General features: G+C 36.1%; 2 protein-coding genes and 1 non-coding gene across 3 annotated transcripts; all 3 read right to left on the bottom strand.

Annotated features, from left to right (window-relative positions):
- Positions 1–158: 158 nt before the first annotated feature.
- On the bottom strand, positions 159–6,490 carry LOC103983079 (double-stranded RNA-binding protein 1). Its single transcript, XM_009400235.3, has 6 exons — positions 6,201–6,490; positions 2,895–3,127; positions 2,604–2,820; positions 1,385–1,534; positions 591–1,040; positions 159–506 (listed from the first exon to the last, which is right to left on the bottom strand). The coding sequence occupies exons 1-5, from the start codon at positions 6,454–6,456 to the stop codon at positions 601–603; spliced, it is 1,296 nt and encodes a 431-aa protein (XP_009398510.2). The 5' UTR covers positions 6,457–6,490; the 3' UTR covers positions 159–506; positions 591–600.
- Positions 6,491–7,606: 1,116 nt separating this feature from the next.
- LOC135662220 (5-methyltetrahydropteroyltriglutamate--homocysteine methyltransferase 1-like) lies at positions 7,607–14,171 on the bottom strand. Its single transcript, XM_065176615.1, has 14 exons — positions 14,013–14,171; positions 12,151–12,504; positions 11,970–12,057; positions 11,219–11,346; positions 10,936–11,127; positions 10,652–10,854; positions 10,399–10,562; positions 9,774–9,854; positions 9,530–9,696; positions 9,342–9,447; positions 8,877–9,127; positions 8,703–8,775; positions 8,349–8,477; positions 7,607–8,238 (listed from the first exon to the last, which is right to left on the bottom strand). Exons 1-14 carry the CDS (start codon positions 14,147–14,149, stop codon positions 7,870–7,872), a joined length of 2,442 nt encoding a protein of 813 aa, XP_065032687.1. The 5' UTR covers positions 14,150–14,171; the 3' UTR covers positions 7,607–7,869.
- A 4,580-nt stretch (positions 14,172–18,751) lies between these two features.
- On the bottom strand, positions 18,752–19,413 carry LOC103983081 (uncharacterized). Its single transcript, XR_010513020.1, has 2 exons — positions 18,957–19,413; positions 18,752–18,874 (listed from the first exon to the last, which is right to left on the bottom strand). It is a non-coding gene; the product is annotated as an uncharacterized LOC103983081 (transcript).
- Between the last annotated feature and the right edge of the window lie 604 nt (positions 19,414–20,017).

Raw genomic sequence — 20,017 nt, 5'->3', positions numbered from 1 at the left:
ATATGATTGTCAAGTGTTCATAATTTTCTACTAATAGTAAAGGTAGCCTTTTATAGTCTAACTTTAAAGATCAATAATCTTCTCACAGCATCATATTTGGAACATCAAACATTTAGAGAGATTAATCATTTTAATAAGAAAAAACAAACAGGGGATGCTTGTGGCATAAGAACTTAATTCCATTCCATTGCAAAGATGAACATTAGGTAGAGGGAGTAATAAGTATGTCTTCATCTTTCCCACTTTTCCATGAAATGTTAAAGATCAAACATGAAAATTCAGATTTCTATACCCATTCTAGTTAAACTTTCAAATCTAATATAAGGAAAGGCCTCTTGTAAGTTTGATGACCAACTCACAACCCATTAACATCACAGCATCAGACAAATCTGCCTGTGAAATGTAAACGATAAACACACATTTGTATAAATCCTGCGCCGAAATCTGATCACCATGAATAAAATTTGCAGATGTTCCAAAAACACGTCATCATGCTGAAAACCCACCTGCCATAAGTAACACAGTTAAAAACTCTGTTGAAACACAGTGCATTACCGTGGCATGAGATGATCCTTGCAAGTTGCAATTACCTTCATGACTTCATAAATCGAAGCTGACAGCCACCCAGCTATCATCACTACAAGGCAATGGAATTGCATCTTCAGGCAAAACCAGATCAGATTTGTTTGGATAGATCCGCACTCTATTACACAACAATACAGTGTTTCTGCCTATAGGAGGTTCAGTAGCAGTTTTGGCATGGATATTGGAGGCATTAGAATTTGAGGATAGAGCTGAGCTCCCATCATCAGACATAGCACCTTGCAGGGTTTTCCCATTCTTCATAACATCCGCAGCTTCTCGTTTATGAACCAGAGAGACAGTATCGTTTTTGTTGATGGTAATCTCAGGGTTATGCTCATCTGTATAGGGAGCTGAATGACGGAAGGAACCATCAGTATTCATGACTTCTTTGGCTGAATTAATTATCTGATCACAAGGAGGAGATACAGTTAACCCAGAAGCCTCTCCATGACCATCTGCAAATTAAAACTAAGCATAATCAGAGTTGATGAAATTTCTATTAAGTGCACAAAACATGCCAGTGAAATGTCTCATCAAGATGCCCTAAATACTCCTATCTAGTGCACCAAATATGGGGGTTTGATATGTCAATCTATATGGATGAAGCATGTCTCCGTAGAATGCAAAAAACCATTCTGCCATTTTGAACAAGAGAAATACAAATTATGTTCCCTCCTGGACAAACTCTGAATAGAGACACATGCGAGTGTGATTTTACATGCAAAGAAGGAATTCAAAGTAACAAGTTATCAAATTTAGATATTCTCATGCATCTGACTAACAATAACCAGAATATCACCTGAAATAATGTCATCCATCTTATGGGCATCAACACTTGGCTTCAAATGCTTCAAGTTTGTTATTGTGTCTGATCTTGAAATGACAGGTTCAGATGCAACTAGCACTTGCCATTTTGCCAAAAGATCAGATGGAAATCTGCTTGATATTTCTGTAGGTAGTGAATCAATTAAACTTCTTCAATCCAAGTTAGTAGCTAAATATTGCTGTAACAATATATCTAGCCAACATCTAAAATCCTTAACTGTTTTTAACAGACTACCATAATAACTCTTAGACCTCACTGAATTAGTTTAAAAAAATCCTGCATGTAGTAGTATAATCAGAGTTGTAGAAGATAAATAACCTTTGAGCATGATCTGATTTTCAAAAAGCTAAAAGAACAACATTTTCATGAGACAATCTAAAGCACCACAATAGAATTAACTAGACATTAGGGGCAAAAAACATGGGAGTTGATGCAAAATCCAATATTAGTTTAAATGAAAGCTACCATCAATTAAATGTCATTAATACGGTGAACTGTATATGTCTAGAATCCTTATTGTGGGAATTTTCCAAGGTTATAGAACAGTTGGTTCTTGGCAAACTCTAATTAAAACTTCATCACTGATGGTGGGATGAAGAACCCTACTCTTCATCCCTTGGAAGTAATGCCAATTGCTCTCAATGTTTCTCATGGTTAGTTTTCAAGAAGAGCCTAGATTCTAGTTACCTAACTTCTTAAAATAAAAAGGTATAACTTTTGTGTAATACAACGACCTGGGTTGTTTCACATTGGTTATGGCTTTGGTTTTAATTAGTACATGAGTTCTCATCCACAAAAAAGAACAACAACAACAACAAAGTCATAAGTCTCAACTATATGGGTCGACTGTATGTATCTTTTGCCACCATTAAGATCTATAAAAAGTCATATGTTTAGTCAAGTTCAGAGTACTTAAATCTTTATTTATATTTTTTTATTAAAGTCTTTTATGATCTTCCTTGCCTCTCTTCGTACCACTAACAGTATTTATTTCATCTCTTCTGATTACTATATTTGGAGATCTCCTTAACACATCCTCACAAAAAAGAATAAACATATAATAATTTCACATTGATGGTGGGAATAAGAACTCTGCTTGTCAACTACATCCAACACACCTTGAGAAAATATTTAGGCTTTTGTCTAAAGATCACAAAATAATAGCCCAGTTGTAAAATACCCACTAACTTACCTTCCTTAAGGTGAGACCAAGCGACCTTTGCAGCATTCATCTCTGCCTGTTTCTTGGTTTTTGCAACATCTCCTTTAAAAAATTCACCTTTAATTTCCACTGTAGATGAAAAGGAAGGAATATGACTTTCACCATAGCTGATTGTGGTATATTTTGGCAAGGGAAACCCATGTTTCTGCATCAATTCTTGCAGAAGGTTCTTGTAAACAGCATCATCCTACAAAATACAACAAAACAATTGAGGACACAGATTAAGATAGAAGGATGAACTAGAAAAAGGCTATTACTTGCCTGTTCATTTCCTTTCGGAAACAAAGACATCAAAGCAACCATTGCAGCAGATTGTTCGGCTTCCTTAATTGTATGAAAATACCCTGTACTCTCGAAACTTTGTCCATCGATTTTAACAATAGCCTTAAAATGACGGATCGGAGAACCATCATGAACAGAGAAATACGATGGTAAACCTTTATTTTTCTTTTGCAGATAAATTTGAAGTTGATTCTTGTATGAAACTTGACTATCTGCAAGAAATACAGAAGAAGGCTTTCTTATGCAAAATGAACGAAGTCATAATGGAGGGCAACATAATAGAGCGACAAGCAGTCTAATACCTAACAAAGCTAATTTACCAAACAATAGACAATATAAAGCTTAATACATTAGGAAACATTTACGTTGCTTTTTTGTTGTTTATTCCAAAATGATCTTTTAACATTGTAGCCACACTTATCAAGCATTTACTTAGTGAACCTAAAGAATTTAATTACCGCTCTATTTAGCACTTCCGAAGAGCAAAAATCAATTTAACAATACAATATTTATATGCACATGGTGCTAAATACAAGCACAAATACATGACCGCAAACATATTTTAGATATCTAACATAGTATAGTAATGTATTTTGTCACATTTGGCCAGATAGACAACAATAACATCAAAAATATTTCCTAGTATAACCGACCATACCAATCTATTATAATAAATACCTAAAAGATTTCTCTCTAATATCAGTTATCATTAGAAGACAAAAGGACATGCTCAAGATTGGAAACAATGTGGGCAAAGGGTACTTGGCCATCCGCCATGTTACTAATTAAGCTTAAAATGTAACAGGCAAAGATTTATCACTGACTTTTTAAGGAATGTAAGGCATAAACATCTTGAAGCTCTGTACATCAAAATGTAACTAAGAAAAATGTTTTGCATTAACATTATACTGACATATTGAAAATTATTGGGATTGACAAGTATTTGAGATTCTTGGAGCCAATGTCCTGGGAGGACAAGGAATCCTAGAATGAGGAGCCCTCGTGAAAGAAGAAAATATTGAAAATTAGGATTTGATTATTCTATAAATATCCCCTGTCCTGAGTTTCTCCCTAGGATTTCTGAAGAGAGTGAGAAAAATGTGTAAATTCTTTGGCGTTTATGTCAGAGGATATATAGGGAGAGTCGTGCCTAAGTGAGGATAACTCAAGCGTGTTGTAATTAATCTTACGTGATGAAGAATTTGATTTTCTCCTTAAAAAAGATGAAAAGTGCTAAACCATGTTAATCTTACATCAACTTTTGGTATGTTATTTATTTGTTGATCTATGGATTTTTCTTTTGATTTGAGTTCTCTCCCTCCCTAACAAAAAGTTGCATACAAATCATCTAACTCAATATCTTAATTCTTCATAGACCAAGGATTAAAAATGGGGTCTATGTCACTTGGAATGGATGCATAGTTCTATTTTAATGAGGTAACAACAACTAAAACGCTAGTATCACAATAATCCCTTAGCGTAAATAATGTTTGTCTTTACCTCCATTCTTAGACAATGTTGTCAAGATAAGGATGTTATCATAAATGGTGGAGGGCCTATAGTTGGATGAGTCATGAGATTGCAAAGAAAAATGTGGACATGATGAAGTATCATATCTACCAATTAAAAACAAAAAACAAGTTTCATTAACAGAAACTAACCACATGCACCTCACTGAGCCCACTAAAAAATATTTAGGAAACCAATGTCATATTTTTAACCAAGTCCTTTTTTATTTAAAATGAGCTGTTACTAATATCCTATTACCTCAAAACTTTAAAAATTTCTCATATATAGAATGTAACTTCAGTTTTAATTTTCTCTAGTCTAAGTGTTAAAAAACAAATTCAAGTTTTCTTTTATATCTTACAGAATTGTTACCACAGAATATTCTAAAGTATAAGAAAGAGTTTAGCAAATTATAAAACACAACCAACTAACATAAAAAAAAAAAAAGACATTGAAGTTGGATCTCATCATTAAATGAATTGCTTGACCCACAATATGAACCTATGGTCAAGATTCTATCACATCTCAAGACAAGAGAGGATAGGGATTGTTTAGGTACACTTTGATCTAGATCACATTACATCACTGGATTGCATGAACAAAGTTTTGTGTACCATGACCTGCAACAACATTATTAGATGTATCTGATTTTTCTCACAATCTTTTATGAAAGACAGCAAATCATATAGAAAAAGAAAAAGAGTAATGGTTGGCCAGTATCTTATTGCTTGCCGCATCTTATCACATCTCAAGAAAAGAGAGGATAGGGATTTTTAGGTACACTTTGATTTAGATCACATGACATCACTGGATTGCATGAACAAAGTTTTGAGTACCATGACCTGACAACAACATTATTAGATGTATCTGATTTTTCTCACAATCTTTTATGAAAGACAGCAAATCATATAGAAAAAGAAAAAGAGTAATGGTTGGCCAGAATCTTATTGCTTGCCACATCTTATTTAGAACCTCTTACTAAACATATAAGTGATATTATATAGCATGTATTTGATGTTCCACTTTGACCACCTAGAGATACTGCCTAAATTTTCTAGGCAAATCACCTGCCTCCAATCCACAAGTACCCTTCAAAGAAACCACTAATGCTTCCATCTTATCCTATGCAATTATCCATTGATTCTTCTATAACCATGTATGCAAACAAAACCATGCATGAAAACATCAATCAGCACCCAATGTTCAGACAAAAACGTCCAAACATTAAAAAATAACTAACATATAGATAGAACATTAAAAAAACATACAATTATTTTAAAAACCAATAAACAACTAGAAAAAGCTTGACTATGCCTTCTCTTCATCACACACCTTTTAATCTCAAATAATAACTCAACTCACTGTTCACCGCATCCTCACTGTTAAAATACATGTTCGAGTAGGATATAACAAATAAAAAACAAAAATACTGATCATAGTGTTTCCAATATCAAGTAATCTTCTTGATAAGAATATATCAAGTAATTCAAGGCACCAACACAAGAACAAGGCCTGCAAATACCAAACAGAAATCATACAAAGTAAGAAGAAAAGAAGAAACACTCTTCCAAATGCACATAATCCACGGAAAGACCCACTCTACTGTGTAATAAATCCATTCCTAAAGCAATTTCTCTCGTATATTTAAAGCCGGCAACACAAACCGCTTCAAAATGCCACCTTTACGCGATCCGTAAGACGAAGAACCGCAGACGGAGCTATTTCCGCTACGACGAACCTGAAAACCCAAGATCCCAAAGAAGCGGTTGAACTCACCGAGGGCGACAGGAAGGGGCCACGAAGGGGCGGTCGGCGGGTCCTCGGCAGAGAGCTGCTCAAAGGCGACCTGGGCAGCCCTATCCTGGGCTTGCTTGGAGGAGCATGAGTCGTCGGGGGAGTGGAAGGCGGCGCCGTTGACGGTGACGGTGGCTCGGAATAGGGGGCTGTGGTCGGGGCCGTCCCGGGAGGCGGTGTACTGCGGCAGCTCCCAGTGCCGCCGTTGGCAGAGCTCCTGCAGCCGGCTCTTGTACATGGATGGAACAACTCCGACCACTTCCAGCGCGAGACATTACCCTCAAATTCATTTTACTTTGGCGCCTCTTTTTTACTTGGCCGAAAATACGGTCATATTTTTTTTACTTAAATAATTTGATCATAGATGTTATTAAAAAAAAAATCTTAATTTTGATCATTAATTATCATAAAATTATTTTTTTTAAAAAATACTAATTATTTTATAATCATGTTCTGATAATTTTAATATGATTAAATTTTTTTCTTTATTTAAATATTTTTATAATAACTAATTATCAATTTTTAAATAATATATATGTCATTTTTAAATAATAATTTTAAGATGATTAATACGGTCATTTTAATTAAAAATTTAAGGATTTTTTTGTCTGAATAGAAAAAAAGTCTCCCAAATAAAAATGAGAGTATAAAATCAATAGTGAGGGCTTCTTCCTCAAATATATATATATATATATATATATATATATATATATATATATATATATATATATTGCTGGTAAGATGTTGGGGGTTGGGATCAAATCTCTTAATAATATGTATATTTGTATATACAAGTAATAGATGGATGCATGAACCAAAAAAAAGGTCTAACCATTTCTTAATTAGGTGTTACTGTAAATCATGGATTCCATCATGTCAAGATTGGAGAATTGTTTAGTTACCATATCTTAATTTTTACACTGAACTAATAAGGCCAGATTTTTTTTAATTATTTCACTTTTTCCTTCACACTAGCATCATACTTTAACATTACCTAATAAATGAAATTTTTTGCTAATCTTATACATGAAATTTAATCAAAAGATAGTATAGAAGAAAGCATCCAAGCCTATAACTGTTATTGAATAATTTTGTTTTCACATTCCAATATAATATTTTTATGAAAGAGGTACTCAAACACACTGCATAATCCTAACATGTGATGTGCAAGTTTATAAGACCAGATTGATAGGCAAAAAAGAAAAAAAAAATAATAATCCATTTAAATTGGATCATATTGTGCACATTAAGATCACTTGTAAACTGTTCCACTAGGATTTCACAAGTGGAAACATCTGCTTCAAGTATCATTCATATGATTCCACATGTACTGAGTTCACTTTGAAGATCTGATACTTTGTTTGCAGCAGTGACATGAAAAGAACCAATTAACTGGAATCTTGATTTTATCATTAAAAACAAGAATCACAATGACATTTGGTTGTGAATCTTTTTCTTTTTTTGGCTCTTAAATGCAGGCAAGTCCACAAGGAACCATCCTCAAAAACCTCAGAAATAGACACATAAACTTCTACTGAGACAAACCTAATTTGCCAACAACATGACATAGACCAAACATTATTCAGAAAATTTGGAAAATTTCCTTGACTAGAAGGCATAGAACACAGGAAGGTAGGATGGTTGTTGAGCTTCACTTGGTGCTGGCAAGCTGGGTCCGGAGGACCTTTGCCGCAGAGACCATGTTGGTAAGGGCAGGATTAACTTCAGCATATTTACGGGTCTTCAGCCCACAGTCAGGGTTAACCCAGAGAATGTTAGTCTCAAGAACAGCGAGCATTTTGTTGATGCGGTCGGCAATCTCCTCTGTCGATGGTATCCTTGGAGAGTGAATGTCGTACACACCTGGGCCGATACCAGCACCATATTTCACTCCCTCACGGAACACAGAGAGTAGCTTCTCATCAGAACGGGAGTTCTCGATTGTAATCACATCGGCATCCATGTTGATGATGGAGTGGATGATGTCATTGAAGTTAGAGTAGCACATATGGGTGTGAATCTGTAGGAGACGACTCATCAGACAAGATTATCTAATAATACAAAGCAGGACTTTTAGAACTTAAAATTAGATATGTAGGTTATCGATGCATTGAGAGAAGAGAAGAGAACCTGAGTAGTGTCCTGGACACCACAGTTTGTGATCCTGAAGGAATGAACAGCCCAATCCAAATAGAAAGCTTGCTCTGACTTGCGAAGAGGAAGGCCTTCTCGCAGAGCTGCTTCATCTATTTGGATAACCTGCAAATTACACATAAATGAACCTCAATTAGATGGTACATCAAAATGGAATAGATCCTTTATAAGTAGTTTTGCCAAATGACAATAGTTACAAGGTTCAAGAACTGGAAAATTTTCCTCTACTTTGGTTGTCTTTTAGGAAGTTATTGTTTTTCTATTTCAATTAAAAAATAATAAGGAAACAAAATCTGAAGGAATTATATGTGGATTCAGAAGAAGACTCACCTGAATACCAGCAACTTCTAAATCCTCGACTTCTTTCTTGATAGCAAGAGCAATCTGATAGCAAGTCTCAAACCTGATGGCAAACATGCAAAATGTTATTCAGACTAATGAGTGGTACATCGAATTTTCTACAGATTTGAAGAATTTCGTGAGGGCATAGGAAATTTGGTTCACCTTGGTTGGTCATTCCTAACAAATGACCAATTGAGAATTGTAACTGGGCCTGTCAACATTCCCTTCATCGGGCGAGCAGTCATGCTCTGAGCCATTTTAGACCAGAAAACAGTCATGGCCTTTGGACGGCTAACATCACCATAAATAATGGGAGGCTTAACGCAACGTGACCCATAAGATTGCACCCAACCATTGACTGTGAATGCAAAGCCTGATAACTGTTCCCCAAAGTATTCAACCATGTCGTTTCTCTGTTTGAAAAAAAAATTAAGAATTTGTTTAGCACTGGATTGCAACTAAATCTTAGATACTACAAAATTTACGCATGCCATGGAAACAATTGCTATTGGAAGTCTATGCTGGAAATGTTGCAGTAAATTCTCAGTCAACAAAATCCTAGCCCACTATATTTTCCCAGGAATTCATAAATTCAAACTAGATAGATAATATATCCACCATGCTCACCTCAGGCTCTCCATGAACCAGGACGTCAATATCAAGTTCTTCTTGGAGCTTAACAACTTTGTTAATTTCCTCCTTAATGGCCTTCACATATTCCTCCTCGGATATTCTGAAAATGTATGTGGTGATATGATAGTAGTTACAGAGTCAAATAATGCAAAGCAACAGACAATTTGTCAGAGAGCACCCACTTATTTGCCTTGTATTCACGTCGGACTCTTCGAAGATCCATTGTTTGAGGGAATGAACCAATTGTGGTCGTAGGAAGAATTGGAAGGTTCAGCTTCTTCTGTTGTGCATCGAGCCTGGCACTAACATTTGTCGCTCGACGATGGTCAGAGCCCTTCAAAGCAGCAGCCTGTGATGCAATGCCATCATTAAATTTTTAAGCCATTCTGACAAACCAGAAATGACCAGCAATTTTTAGATACTTACAGCCTTTTGAACTTCTTCATTGGTCACTCTGGGGGATGACTTTCTTGAAGACTGAGCAGCAGCATTAGCTGAGAAGAAAGCCTGTGCATATAAACAAACAGATTTATTTAGACCTAAATGACACTGGCAACTGGGCAGGGAATGAGATAACTGGATATTGGAGTGTGCAACCGGTCAGGTGACCAGCACTTCCATGCTTTGGAACCCTTAAGGCCCCTATTTCTTGAATATAAATGGCTCCAACATGCACAAAATTCTCAACTAGTAGCTAATTAACATCCAAAATTATTTAAAATAAAAAATAAATAAAAAGGTGGTCATAATGTGTAGGGCAAGAACTGCCATGCTGGTCTGCATATGTTGGCATGGATCAAAATGTATCATGCTAAAGAAAGGTATCAACACATGTTATGCCGCTGGCATAAACAATTTTTACCTTGTGCCACAAGCAGAGGAACATGCTGGCTGGCATAGAATGGAATGCTAACAATCAAGAAAGATAATGGCACAGCCCCATGCCACAGTACAAGATCACTGGGGTAATTGTTACGGTACCATAGCCATATCAATTTCCTATGCCTTGGAAAGAGGACTAGAAACTGATATCATTAGTAGAGATGCATACCTCATCCTTCTGACCAGCCAGCGCTTTAGCCAATGCATTCACTTCAACCACTTTTTGTGCAGCAAAAGCAAGCCACGACTTAATCTCATTATCTAGCTTTGTCTCATTGACAAGGTCAACAGCAGTGTGCATGAGCGAGCATGAAGTTGAGACAACGAGTTTATCTATGGACAAACAGCAAATACATTCAGCTGTGTATTCAACAGAAATCTAGACTGAAAGAGAGGGGGAGAAAGTGGCAAAGCATGAATACCTTTGCCAACTATGGCCTCAAGAGCCTGCAGTGTACTGAAAGAGGATGCAAGATCATTCGCCCAAATGTTTCTTCCATCAACAACTCCAGCAAAAAGATACTTACCAGCAGGGAAGCCTGCACTCTTGACCAAGTCAAGTGTCTTGGCTCCTCGAATAAGATCAAACCCAAAACCTGAGACACCCTTCAAAGCAGTGATGATCCTGGAAAAATTAACAAAATGATGAACTCTTCCAAGAAGTTAGATGCAATATGGTACATCAATCAAAATAAGAACAAATTACTTGTATGCTTCTGCAGGGACATCAGCAAAGTAGGTCTCTATAAGCACATTCAAGCCAGACAGCGATGATTCTAGTTCTGTGTAGGCCTTTGTGAATGCTTCCAATTGGTGGGACTCAAGATCCAGGACAAGGGTTGGCTCATCAAACTGGATCCATGAAGCACCAGCAGCCTTGAGCTCAGCAATAACCTCCCTGTATGGTAATATCATAAGTGTAGAACTAAAGTATACAAGAGGAAAAGGAAATCTGAATAAATGGCTAGAAACTTGCTAAGGATACTTACTTGTAAATGGGAAGAATACTTTCGAGAAGGGAAAGAGGAGCAAATGATTTTTCAACACCTTTAGCTGGTTTTGAGAGCAACAGGTATGTCACAGGTCCAATGAGCACCGGAATTGTCTCAATTCCAAGCTGATTAATTGCACAAAAAATATACAGAGTGAAAGCATGAAAAGAAGAATCATAAGCTACAAATATAGATCTGCATTAACGACTAGTATATTGTCAAGAGTTACTGGATTGATGTGGAAACATTTCCACATCAATAATCGAACCAGTTTGTAAAACATAGATGAAAACAATAAGAACTTGTATGCAATCAAACTATTTTATTTTGAGCATCAGTTTTAACCACAAAAGGGTAGGGTTAATTAGAGTTGTCATTGGTGACGCACGTGATGATGGTTGACTCAACAAGAAAGGCTATTGATAGGCAACTTAACAAGCACCATTGTTTTTTCACATCTTCTCACGTTTCTTTGTGAAATGAAAAACAATATGATGACTAAAGCAATACAGAAATGCTGGAAATCTCAAATCCTCACAGAACTACTAGCTCAAACTTTGTAGACCTTGGATCCGATAAGAGAGGGAAAATCAAGTTAAATTTCATATGATAAACAAGTTAGGAAATATATATGGCAAAAATATGGCAACGAGAAGAATCTAAGAGATAGTAAGAATTTAGAAAAAGGTTACAAACACAAGCAAGAAAATTTACAGTATAAGTAAAAAGAAATGGATCAACGCATTACCGCCTTTGCCTCCTTGTACTCAGACACAGCCTTGTGAGAAGAGTACGAGAACTTTGTGTTGGGACCCAACTCAGGGACAATGAAATGACTGTATTAAGATAGCATGTTAACATGTCAGCAAAGGTAGAAAACATAAGAATATCAAGTTTAGATGGTAAGAAGTTAATATGGCACGGCTTACTAGTTTGTGTCAAACCACTTGGTCATCTCCATAGCAGGCACAGAGGCATTTCCCCTAGCCATAGAGAAATAGATATCAAATCCAATCTCTCCACCAGTATAGTTGTACCTCTCAGGAACCGCACCAAGCATTGCAGTGGCATCAAGCACTTGATCATAGTAAGAAAAAGTATTGCTAGGAATGTATTTGATCCCAACATCAGTCATTTGCTTCCATATGGAACATCGGAGATCAGTTGCAACCTTTTGCAAATCATCGGCACTGCTCTTCCCATCCCAAAAAGATTCCAATGCGAATTTGAGCTCTCTCTTTGGTCCCATGCGAGGATATCCAACAATGTGTGATGCCATCTTTCTGGAGATGATGAGAAGATAATTAATTACATCTTGAGAATCAAACATTATCTTTAATACAGATACATAAAACAGAACAGTAAAACACAAAAATGGATCAAAGATACACCATGTGGAAAGATAGTAGCATTTCTAATTCAAATAAACTATAACTTTGAGAACTCTTAATTACATCTAACCACATCTTATTTATCATGTATTGCAGATAGTACACCAAAATGTTCTAGATGTAGACACTTGTAATCAAACTAAATATTTTCAACATCATAGATAAGAGAAATTTGCTGTGTTTTTTCATGTGTAGATTGTGTAACGCGAAGCATAGCAAATAATTGAGATCTGCAAATAAACAAAAAAATGTTTTCAGGAAGAAGGGTATACAGGAGCACTTCCTCTGATGCTAAGGATGCTGTGCTAGTGTACAGACAAGACAAAATTGTCCATCAGTGTGTCATATAGGAAAGTCACAACCCTAATAATGGATGCATCATCTTTCCCCCATGCGAAATACAATAAAGGTATCACAACAGTTCATAGCCTTATAGAAAATAAGCAGGCAGGGTTGTTTTCAATCACAAAGGAAAAAAGTATAAATTGGACATACAACGACTGAAGCACTTTCAGAAGATTTAAGGCAATGAATCAAAGGCGCTAAAACCAAAAGAGACCAAATTGTGAACCTCACACAAACAAACAAACAACATGACAGCAAAAGAGTACGGGTAAGCCATTTGCTTTCCAAAATTGAAGTTCCTACAAAATGTAACTAGAACAAACCAAAAAAAGAATCATGAGAAAACACAAGATTTTGTGAATGGAAAAGAAGCACTTTTTTTTCAGTCATAAGTCTTAGAAAGAGCTAACCGATCAAATGATGAAAACGATAGATATTGCATACAGACTTACATGACAAGATGTATAAGAAAGTAACTAAACAACTAAATTTTACTGGGAATCACCATGTCATACAATAATAACACATGAATCAGATCACAAAGATTCAAGCTTTCACGCCAAAAAACACCAGATCTAATTTGTCTCGATCATCATAAACCCAGAAAAAGAAGCGGATCTGATATCTCACATACAGAGGGTTTAAGAGCGAAAATTCTTTCAATCAGTCCGGTAACAGATTTACGAGCAACCACGCATGTAATGCCCGAACCAAATGCAATGACAGCCTAATGATCCAGATCCAAGACCAAATAAAACAAATTCAAAGCACGCTAATTATCCAGAACGGAGTTCAACAAAAGAGGATAAGAAATGGCAAAGATCTGAATAATGGCGCAAGAAATCAAAGTCCGAGCACTAGAGAAGCACGCCGACCTGTAAGAACTCGAGCAAACGAAACCAAAATATTCCCAGATCGGATCTACCACATAAAGGAGCACCCTTTGAGCTAAAAAGGACAAAAGAAGCACGAGATGGCGGTACACAAGGCTAAACAGTTGGAGAATTGGAACAGAGCAAGTGGAGAAGAGGGAATCGCGGGAGAGGAGAGCTCACCTTCGAGGGCGGAGGAGGAAGCGGTCCCCGAGAAGAGCACGGCAGAGATGGGAGGACGAGAGCCGCGAGCGTAAAAGGAGATTTATACCAGTACTTATAGATGGAGAGACAGCAGCAGCAGATCTGATGCGTTGCATCACTCTTTCCAATGAGGAAAAGCCAGAAAAGTACACCCGTCATGGCTAGTTTATTGCTATTTGGAAGGTGACATCGAAATCATTTTTGAAATTTTCAGCTAATTTAGCTGGTAAGAATCTAACTTTTCACAACAAGATCATATCATAAAATCTAATTTTTCACATTAAATTACATAATATTATAGGAAAATTATCATCAAATCAATCTATAACAAACATCCTGTATAGCAATGCTCATGAGCTGCATGTTTGTGTGATTCAAGATAAGATTTTGTCGGTGATCAGGTAAAAAAGATCCTTTTTTTGTTTGGGGGCAAGGATTGGTGGCTGGTTGGGTGGAGGGGGTTGGTGGAGATAGTGCCACCCCAATGCCTAATTGTTGGTGAGATGGTGATGGTGGTGGGCTTCCATGTCAAAGCCAGTCTTCCTCTTTTCCTCTCCCTTCATTTGAATGATGTCCATTACCTTTCTCGAGTCTCAGAGATTAGATGTGAAAGTTGACATAAAATGATGGTCAAACAAGCAGCAGGTTAAATTGAAACAAGTGATGAAAACTATGAAGAGGACTCATGGAATGAGATTATTTATTTAATCCATAAAAGAATATAGTAATTCCATGTATCAATTACTTTCCATCAAAGAACACTAAATTGAAATTAAAATTTGACACCACCCAATGATTTGGATCTGTAAACTGATTCAAGAAATTCTTGGAATATTCTGAACATTACTCCAAAAGCTGATGATATGTAGTTCTGTTCTTCCATGCCTTGCAGCCTTCTGTGCCAAAATAGCATTATCCTCACCTGGTGACTCTGCAGTAAAATGACACAGAAGGGAAAGCAGGATCCAACTTGTGGAGATGAAGACACAATGAACTCAGCAGCACATCTTATCTCTGCCCCATTTTATGGTTCAAGAAAGAAGAAAATGGACCCATTATCACTGGCAAAGCATCTTCATGGCATGCAAGTTCTCTCTGCTATCATAACACAAGAAGATTATGTGGGCAAACATTGTGGTCATGTTCCAATCAATTCAGAGTCATTCACTTTGTTAGAGTATTGAATCAAACTTTGTGTTTAGCTAAGTAATTGGTTTCAAGAGTTTCAGTAAAGTTAAGAATCTTATCAAATCAGGTTAGCATACAACTTGTATAAGTCAGGTTTTCCACTGTCAATGCAGTAGGTAAGAGAGCCAAAGACATGCCATTGCATTTAGATTGTAAATTTGAATTAGCTCATGTACACCAATAACAATGATTGCTGCATTTATCTACTTCCTGCAACTCTATCACATAATAAAAAAGAATTAATGCTAGTATGACTCCCACATCAAACTCATATGAATGAAGCATCTTCCTCATTGGCTTTCCTTGTATGCATCAGTTAAAGAACCAGTGGTAAAGTGTTTCTTTCGACTCACCATTGGCATTGCTCCAACCTCTCAGATACATCACAATCAAGTTAGATGATACCTGCATTTTTCAGAAGAAAAAGTTGGATGGTTCTTCCTACTCTGAGCACTCATTGGTCCACCTTTTCTTCATGATTTCAATTTAGATTACCAACTTGAGACATGGAAGGTGAGGAGGATAAGTAAACTTTTGCCCATGTGCCAACTCTCATGGCTTAGGTGCACCTAAGATAGGATCATCAGCAAGTCACTGTTCCATCTTATTATCATCATTGAATTGAACAAGTGATGTAAGCTACTCCACAAAATTCATCTGATTCATTCATCTGTGCCAAAGTAATTATGTTCTCTAATTAAAATTTTTTCGAATTAGGCATCATTATTAGCCAACCCATATTATCTAGATTGTTAATCTGGGTGATCTCAACCAGCAAAAATGATTCAGAGATAATTTACCTTAGAAAACTCAACCCTCTAAACTTCCATCAAGTCAAGGAGGATTAATTGGGTTAAAGGAAATCAGTATACTTAGCTTGTTAAACTCCTAAATAGAATCGAAAACTTTGCTTTTACCTTCAAGCAAAGTCTGCAGACTCTGCTGAAAGATCCAAAACTGCACATTGATAAACTCCACCACACAAAGATCTCTGACCCACAATCTAAACAACTATCAAAAACAATTTGAAGAATCCACTTGCTGTCAGATCCCAAACCACAAGATGTCAGATGGCTTTATCTGTCACATGGTTCCTCTGTTTGAAGTATCTCCTCATATATTTATGAAGGTTTCTTGTTTTGGTGTCCTCATATGAATGAATTAGGTGTCAACAGAGATGTCAAGTTGGTCCTGTAAGGAAGACATGCACTCCAACATTCTCACATGTTCATCCAAGATTTGAGACATGTCCCAATCATATACTTGGATTTTATCTTGTCCTCAAGATTCTTCTACCTTGAAATATATCAGAGAGTGGCATTACAATATCTGTCATCATCCATTATGATGGATGTTAAATAACTTCTATCCAATTGTAGCAACTATAGTGTACATTTACAAAAATTGCTTCTGAATGTTAATTAGGTATATCACAAATATTATTTAAGAAAAGAAAAAGCAATTTAGGGATACATTTAGAAATATTAGTTGGGAAAAAGCAGCTTAAGTTGTGAAGTAATTAGGAAACTGAAAATTTGAATATTAACAAGGAATTCTGAACATTGATTATAAATAAAAAATAATTTAAGATATTAATTGGAAATATTAATTAGTGAATTGGATTAATTTGGACATGATTCCTACACTTTTAAATTATTCTTAAAATTGAAATTGTATTTCAAAGAACAAACCTGCTCAGGCCTGTGATTAGTCTATAGCTTTAGAGGATTAAATATGAGTTTTTTTATTGCTCAACAATTATCTTCATTAATGCTAAAGTATTGGCTAGTATTTTGTTAACTTGAGAGCATTAAATATTGATTCTTATATCATTATTAATATTTTAAGGTACGCAATTAATATTAAAAAAAATAATTATGTCAGTAACTATTCAAGATTTTAATTATTTTTTTATTACATATTAGCAAATGTATTGATTAAATTCTTTTTTAATATTCCATACATTATATTCATTCGAAAGTCACTCTCTTATATATCTCGCATTTTTTTGTCCTACAAATCAGATATTAATTGATTTTTTATGTTACATAGTATCTAAATCTATTGATTAAATTCTTTATAATATTCGATACATTACATGCATTCAAAAGTCACTCTCTGATATATCTTGCTTTTTTTTTTTGGTCTTACACATCAGAGACTTTTTCTCCTTTCATCTTCAAACTTTGCAACAGTGACTTTAAACTAAGTTTTGCAGATATGAAACTCACACTCTCATGTTGCAATTACTGTGAGTTTTAAGTTATAGCAGATAATCAACTTAAGAAAAATAGTCCTCATACTTTAAAGGCTCAAGAAATCGGAAAACACATTGGTCAGGGACAAATAGTGAGTCATTGAGGCTAATGTTCTGCCTTGATATTTATATATTTATCATTGCTAATAGCTGGTTTGGGATTTTATCAATAGCATAAACTGGAACATCTTACTTTGCATAATAAAATCTGAACATGATGAAGGAGGCAAGGATGGAGATGGAGCCTGACTCAAGCAATCTATTATAGTTTTTAAGGACAGAGAGCACAACTATTGTCTCTTGAATGATTCTTGAGGCAATTGTTTGTCTCCTTCTGATAAAACAACCTTCTTGAAGACAAGAACCAAATAGACTACAATGTGTTTGAGTACAGCCCCTGTTTGTAGTTCAATGAAGTGATGCCATGGTGCTAACTTTACTACTATTAATCCCACAAATTGCATGGTTAAAGAAAGCTTAAATTTGGAGAAGAAAAAGAAACTTAGTCAGGAAGGATCTTTTACAGGTTTCTTGATGATTAGTTCATCAATTGTTTCTTCAATTTCTAAGAAAACATAGAAAAAAGAATTCAGTAACAGAAAACAACACACTTTACACCTCTTCATCTGATACTCCCATTTTAATACAGAATTACACTCACTCCAAAGACTTCAACTTTATGTGCTCTCAGTTCCAATCATACAAAGATGCATGTAGTTATGTAAAAGCACTCTTTCTAGAGAGAATAAAAACAATCTTCACAATGTCTTCCCCTGTAAATAAACTCACAGGTGGGTGCCAAAGTTTCAATATCTCCTTGTTTTCTCTGTTAAAAGATCCCTTTTTTGTATCAGTGTCATTAACAGAAGATATTTATTATTTGTGTGACAATCACCTCTTCAGCATTCTTTTGTCTTTTGAAATTTCTTCTGCTCAATCTATTCATATACTTCAAAGAGAAAGAAAACTGGGTTTCAGATGATATCATGGGCCTTTTCTCTTTCAAATCTCTCTGCTTCATTCTGAGCTTGCAGTACTTCAATTTACTTCTTAGTCTTTTAGCTTCACTGAATACATTTATATTGATTCCATTCCATGTTCCTAGTTTCTTCTTTGTAATTTGGGCATAAGGATTAGAAATTTAAGTTTTGTGGACAGAATTCTGTTCAGCATGCAATATACATCCGAATGGATGAAACTCCATAGAAAATTGATCCTAACCACAGAAAGGAATCAACACTCCTGTTCATCAAAAGCAATACAAAAGAAGCACTCAAAAGTAAGCACTTAAAGTTATTTATTTCATGATTATTACATTTATTATTACTACAATAAAGATCAAGCACAAAAGCAAGGTAGCACAAGTCTCCATTCCTAGATCCACTTTCATCTTAGCCTGCAAAAGAAACCAAAGGAAGAAAAGATGATGAGAAGATGTTTAGAAATAAAAGGTCTCAGAAAGGTTCATCAGCAGCTACATTTCTCCATGTAAGACCACGTCAAGATTTGGCTCAGTCGCTGTCGCTGCTGCTGCTGCTGCTGTGGCCATCATGCTCCGCACCATGCTTCCTCTCCTTCTTCTTCTTCTTCTCCTTCTTCTCCCCATGCTCCTCTCCGCCATGGATCTTCTCCTTGATCTTATTCATCATTCCTCCCTCCCCTTCCTTGTGGTGCTTCTCCTCCTTGCGGTGCTCATTATGATGATGCTTGTCGTCCTTCTTGTGTTCCTCCTCCTTGTGGTCTCCTCCAATGTGGAGCTTCTCCTCGATCTTATGGATAATCCCTGACATTCCTTTCTCCTCTTCTTTTCTCCTTCTTTGATCTGTAGCTCTTTATTGAACATGGCGATCGATCACAGCTTCTACTTATAGGCAAAGAACAGCTATCTTTGGAAGACCATCTCCTCAATCTACGCTCAATGGACATGGACGAGCGTTTGCACGTCGAGATCGCGTTTCCTGCCCGCGGCGTTGACGCGGACATGGTGGCACGGTTTCGGGTACAACCAGCCGACAGTAACGTGCCACGTATTATTATATTTACTTATAATTTATTTTTAGTTGTACATGAATTTTTAATGTTATTTTTAATTTTACTAATGCATTTTTTTTATTTATTTATTAGATGGTTTAAACCAAGGAGACTTCAAGAATTTAATGATTCCAACACTTTCGCACGTAGACTTGTGGATTGGAAGAAATAATAATAATAATAAGACATGATGTAATAAATTGGATCGCTACATCTGCAGTGTCAGTAATAAGAGAGTTATCTAAAGAAATTGAATCGCTAACGCGTAATAAATCGACCTCAGTCTGAATCCAGAGCTAACCAGGATTCGGTCGTGGCTCAACCACGAACCCGTGACTGCGATTGGCCCGACGCTGCGTCCGGCTGTGGGTCCCACATTTCTCGTGTTGTTGGACGCACCGAGTTCATCACGCGGACCCGGTTATATGAGTCGGATTTAAACAAATAATAAAAAGCAATCGCACACCTGCGTTTCCACTCGACTCTGCGACCATGAGGAGCTTGCGAA

This window comes from Musa acuminata, chromosome BXJ1-4 (genome assembly GCF_036884655.1).
Source record: "Musa acuminata AAA Group cultivar baxijiao chromosome BXJ1-4, Cavendish_Baxijiao_AAA, whole genome shotgun sequence".
NCBI lineage: Eukaryota > Viridiplantae > Streptophyta > Magnoliopsida > Zingiberales > Musaceae > Musa > Musa acuminata.
The sequence above is the reverse complement of the archived record's forward strand: the minus strand, read 5'-3'. Positions and strand labels throughout refer to the sequence as shown.

What these genes read in the sequence shown, in the direction of transcription:
- LOC135662220 (XM_065176615.1), bottom strand. Translation starts at nt 14,149, where the DNA reads ATGCAACGCATCAGATCTGCTGCTGCTGTCTCTCCATCTATAAGTACT. An exon ending in TTCCTCCTCCGCCCTCGAAG is followed by an intron (nt 12,505 to 14,012) that starts GTGAGCTCTCCT and finishes CATCATCTCCAG; the next exon opens with AAAGATGGCATCACACATTG. An exon ending in ATGAAGAAGTTCAAAAGGCT is followed by an intron (nt 9,697 to 9,773) that starts GTAAGTATCTAA and finishes ATTGCATCACAG; the next exon opens with GCTGCTGCTTTGAAGGGCTC.
- LOC103983079 (XM_009400235.3), bottom strand. Translation starts at nt 6,456, where the DNA reads ATGTACAAGAGCCGGCTGCAGGAGCTCTGCCAACGGCGGCACTGGGAG. An exon ending in TTCCGAAAGGAAATGAACAG is followed by an intron (nt 2,821 to 2,894) that starts GCAAGTAATAGC and finishes TGTATTTTGTAG; the next exon opens with GATGATGCTGTTTACAAGAA. An exon ending in TTGGTCTCACCTTAAGGAAG is followed by an intron (nt 1,535 to 2,603) that starts GTAAGTTAGTGG and finishes CACTACCTACAG; the next exon opens with AAATATCAAGCAGATTTCCA.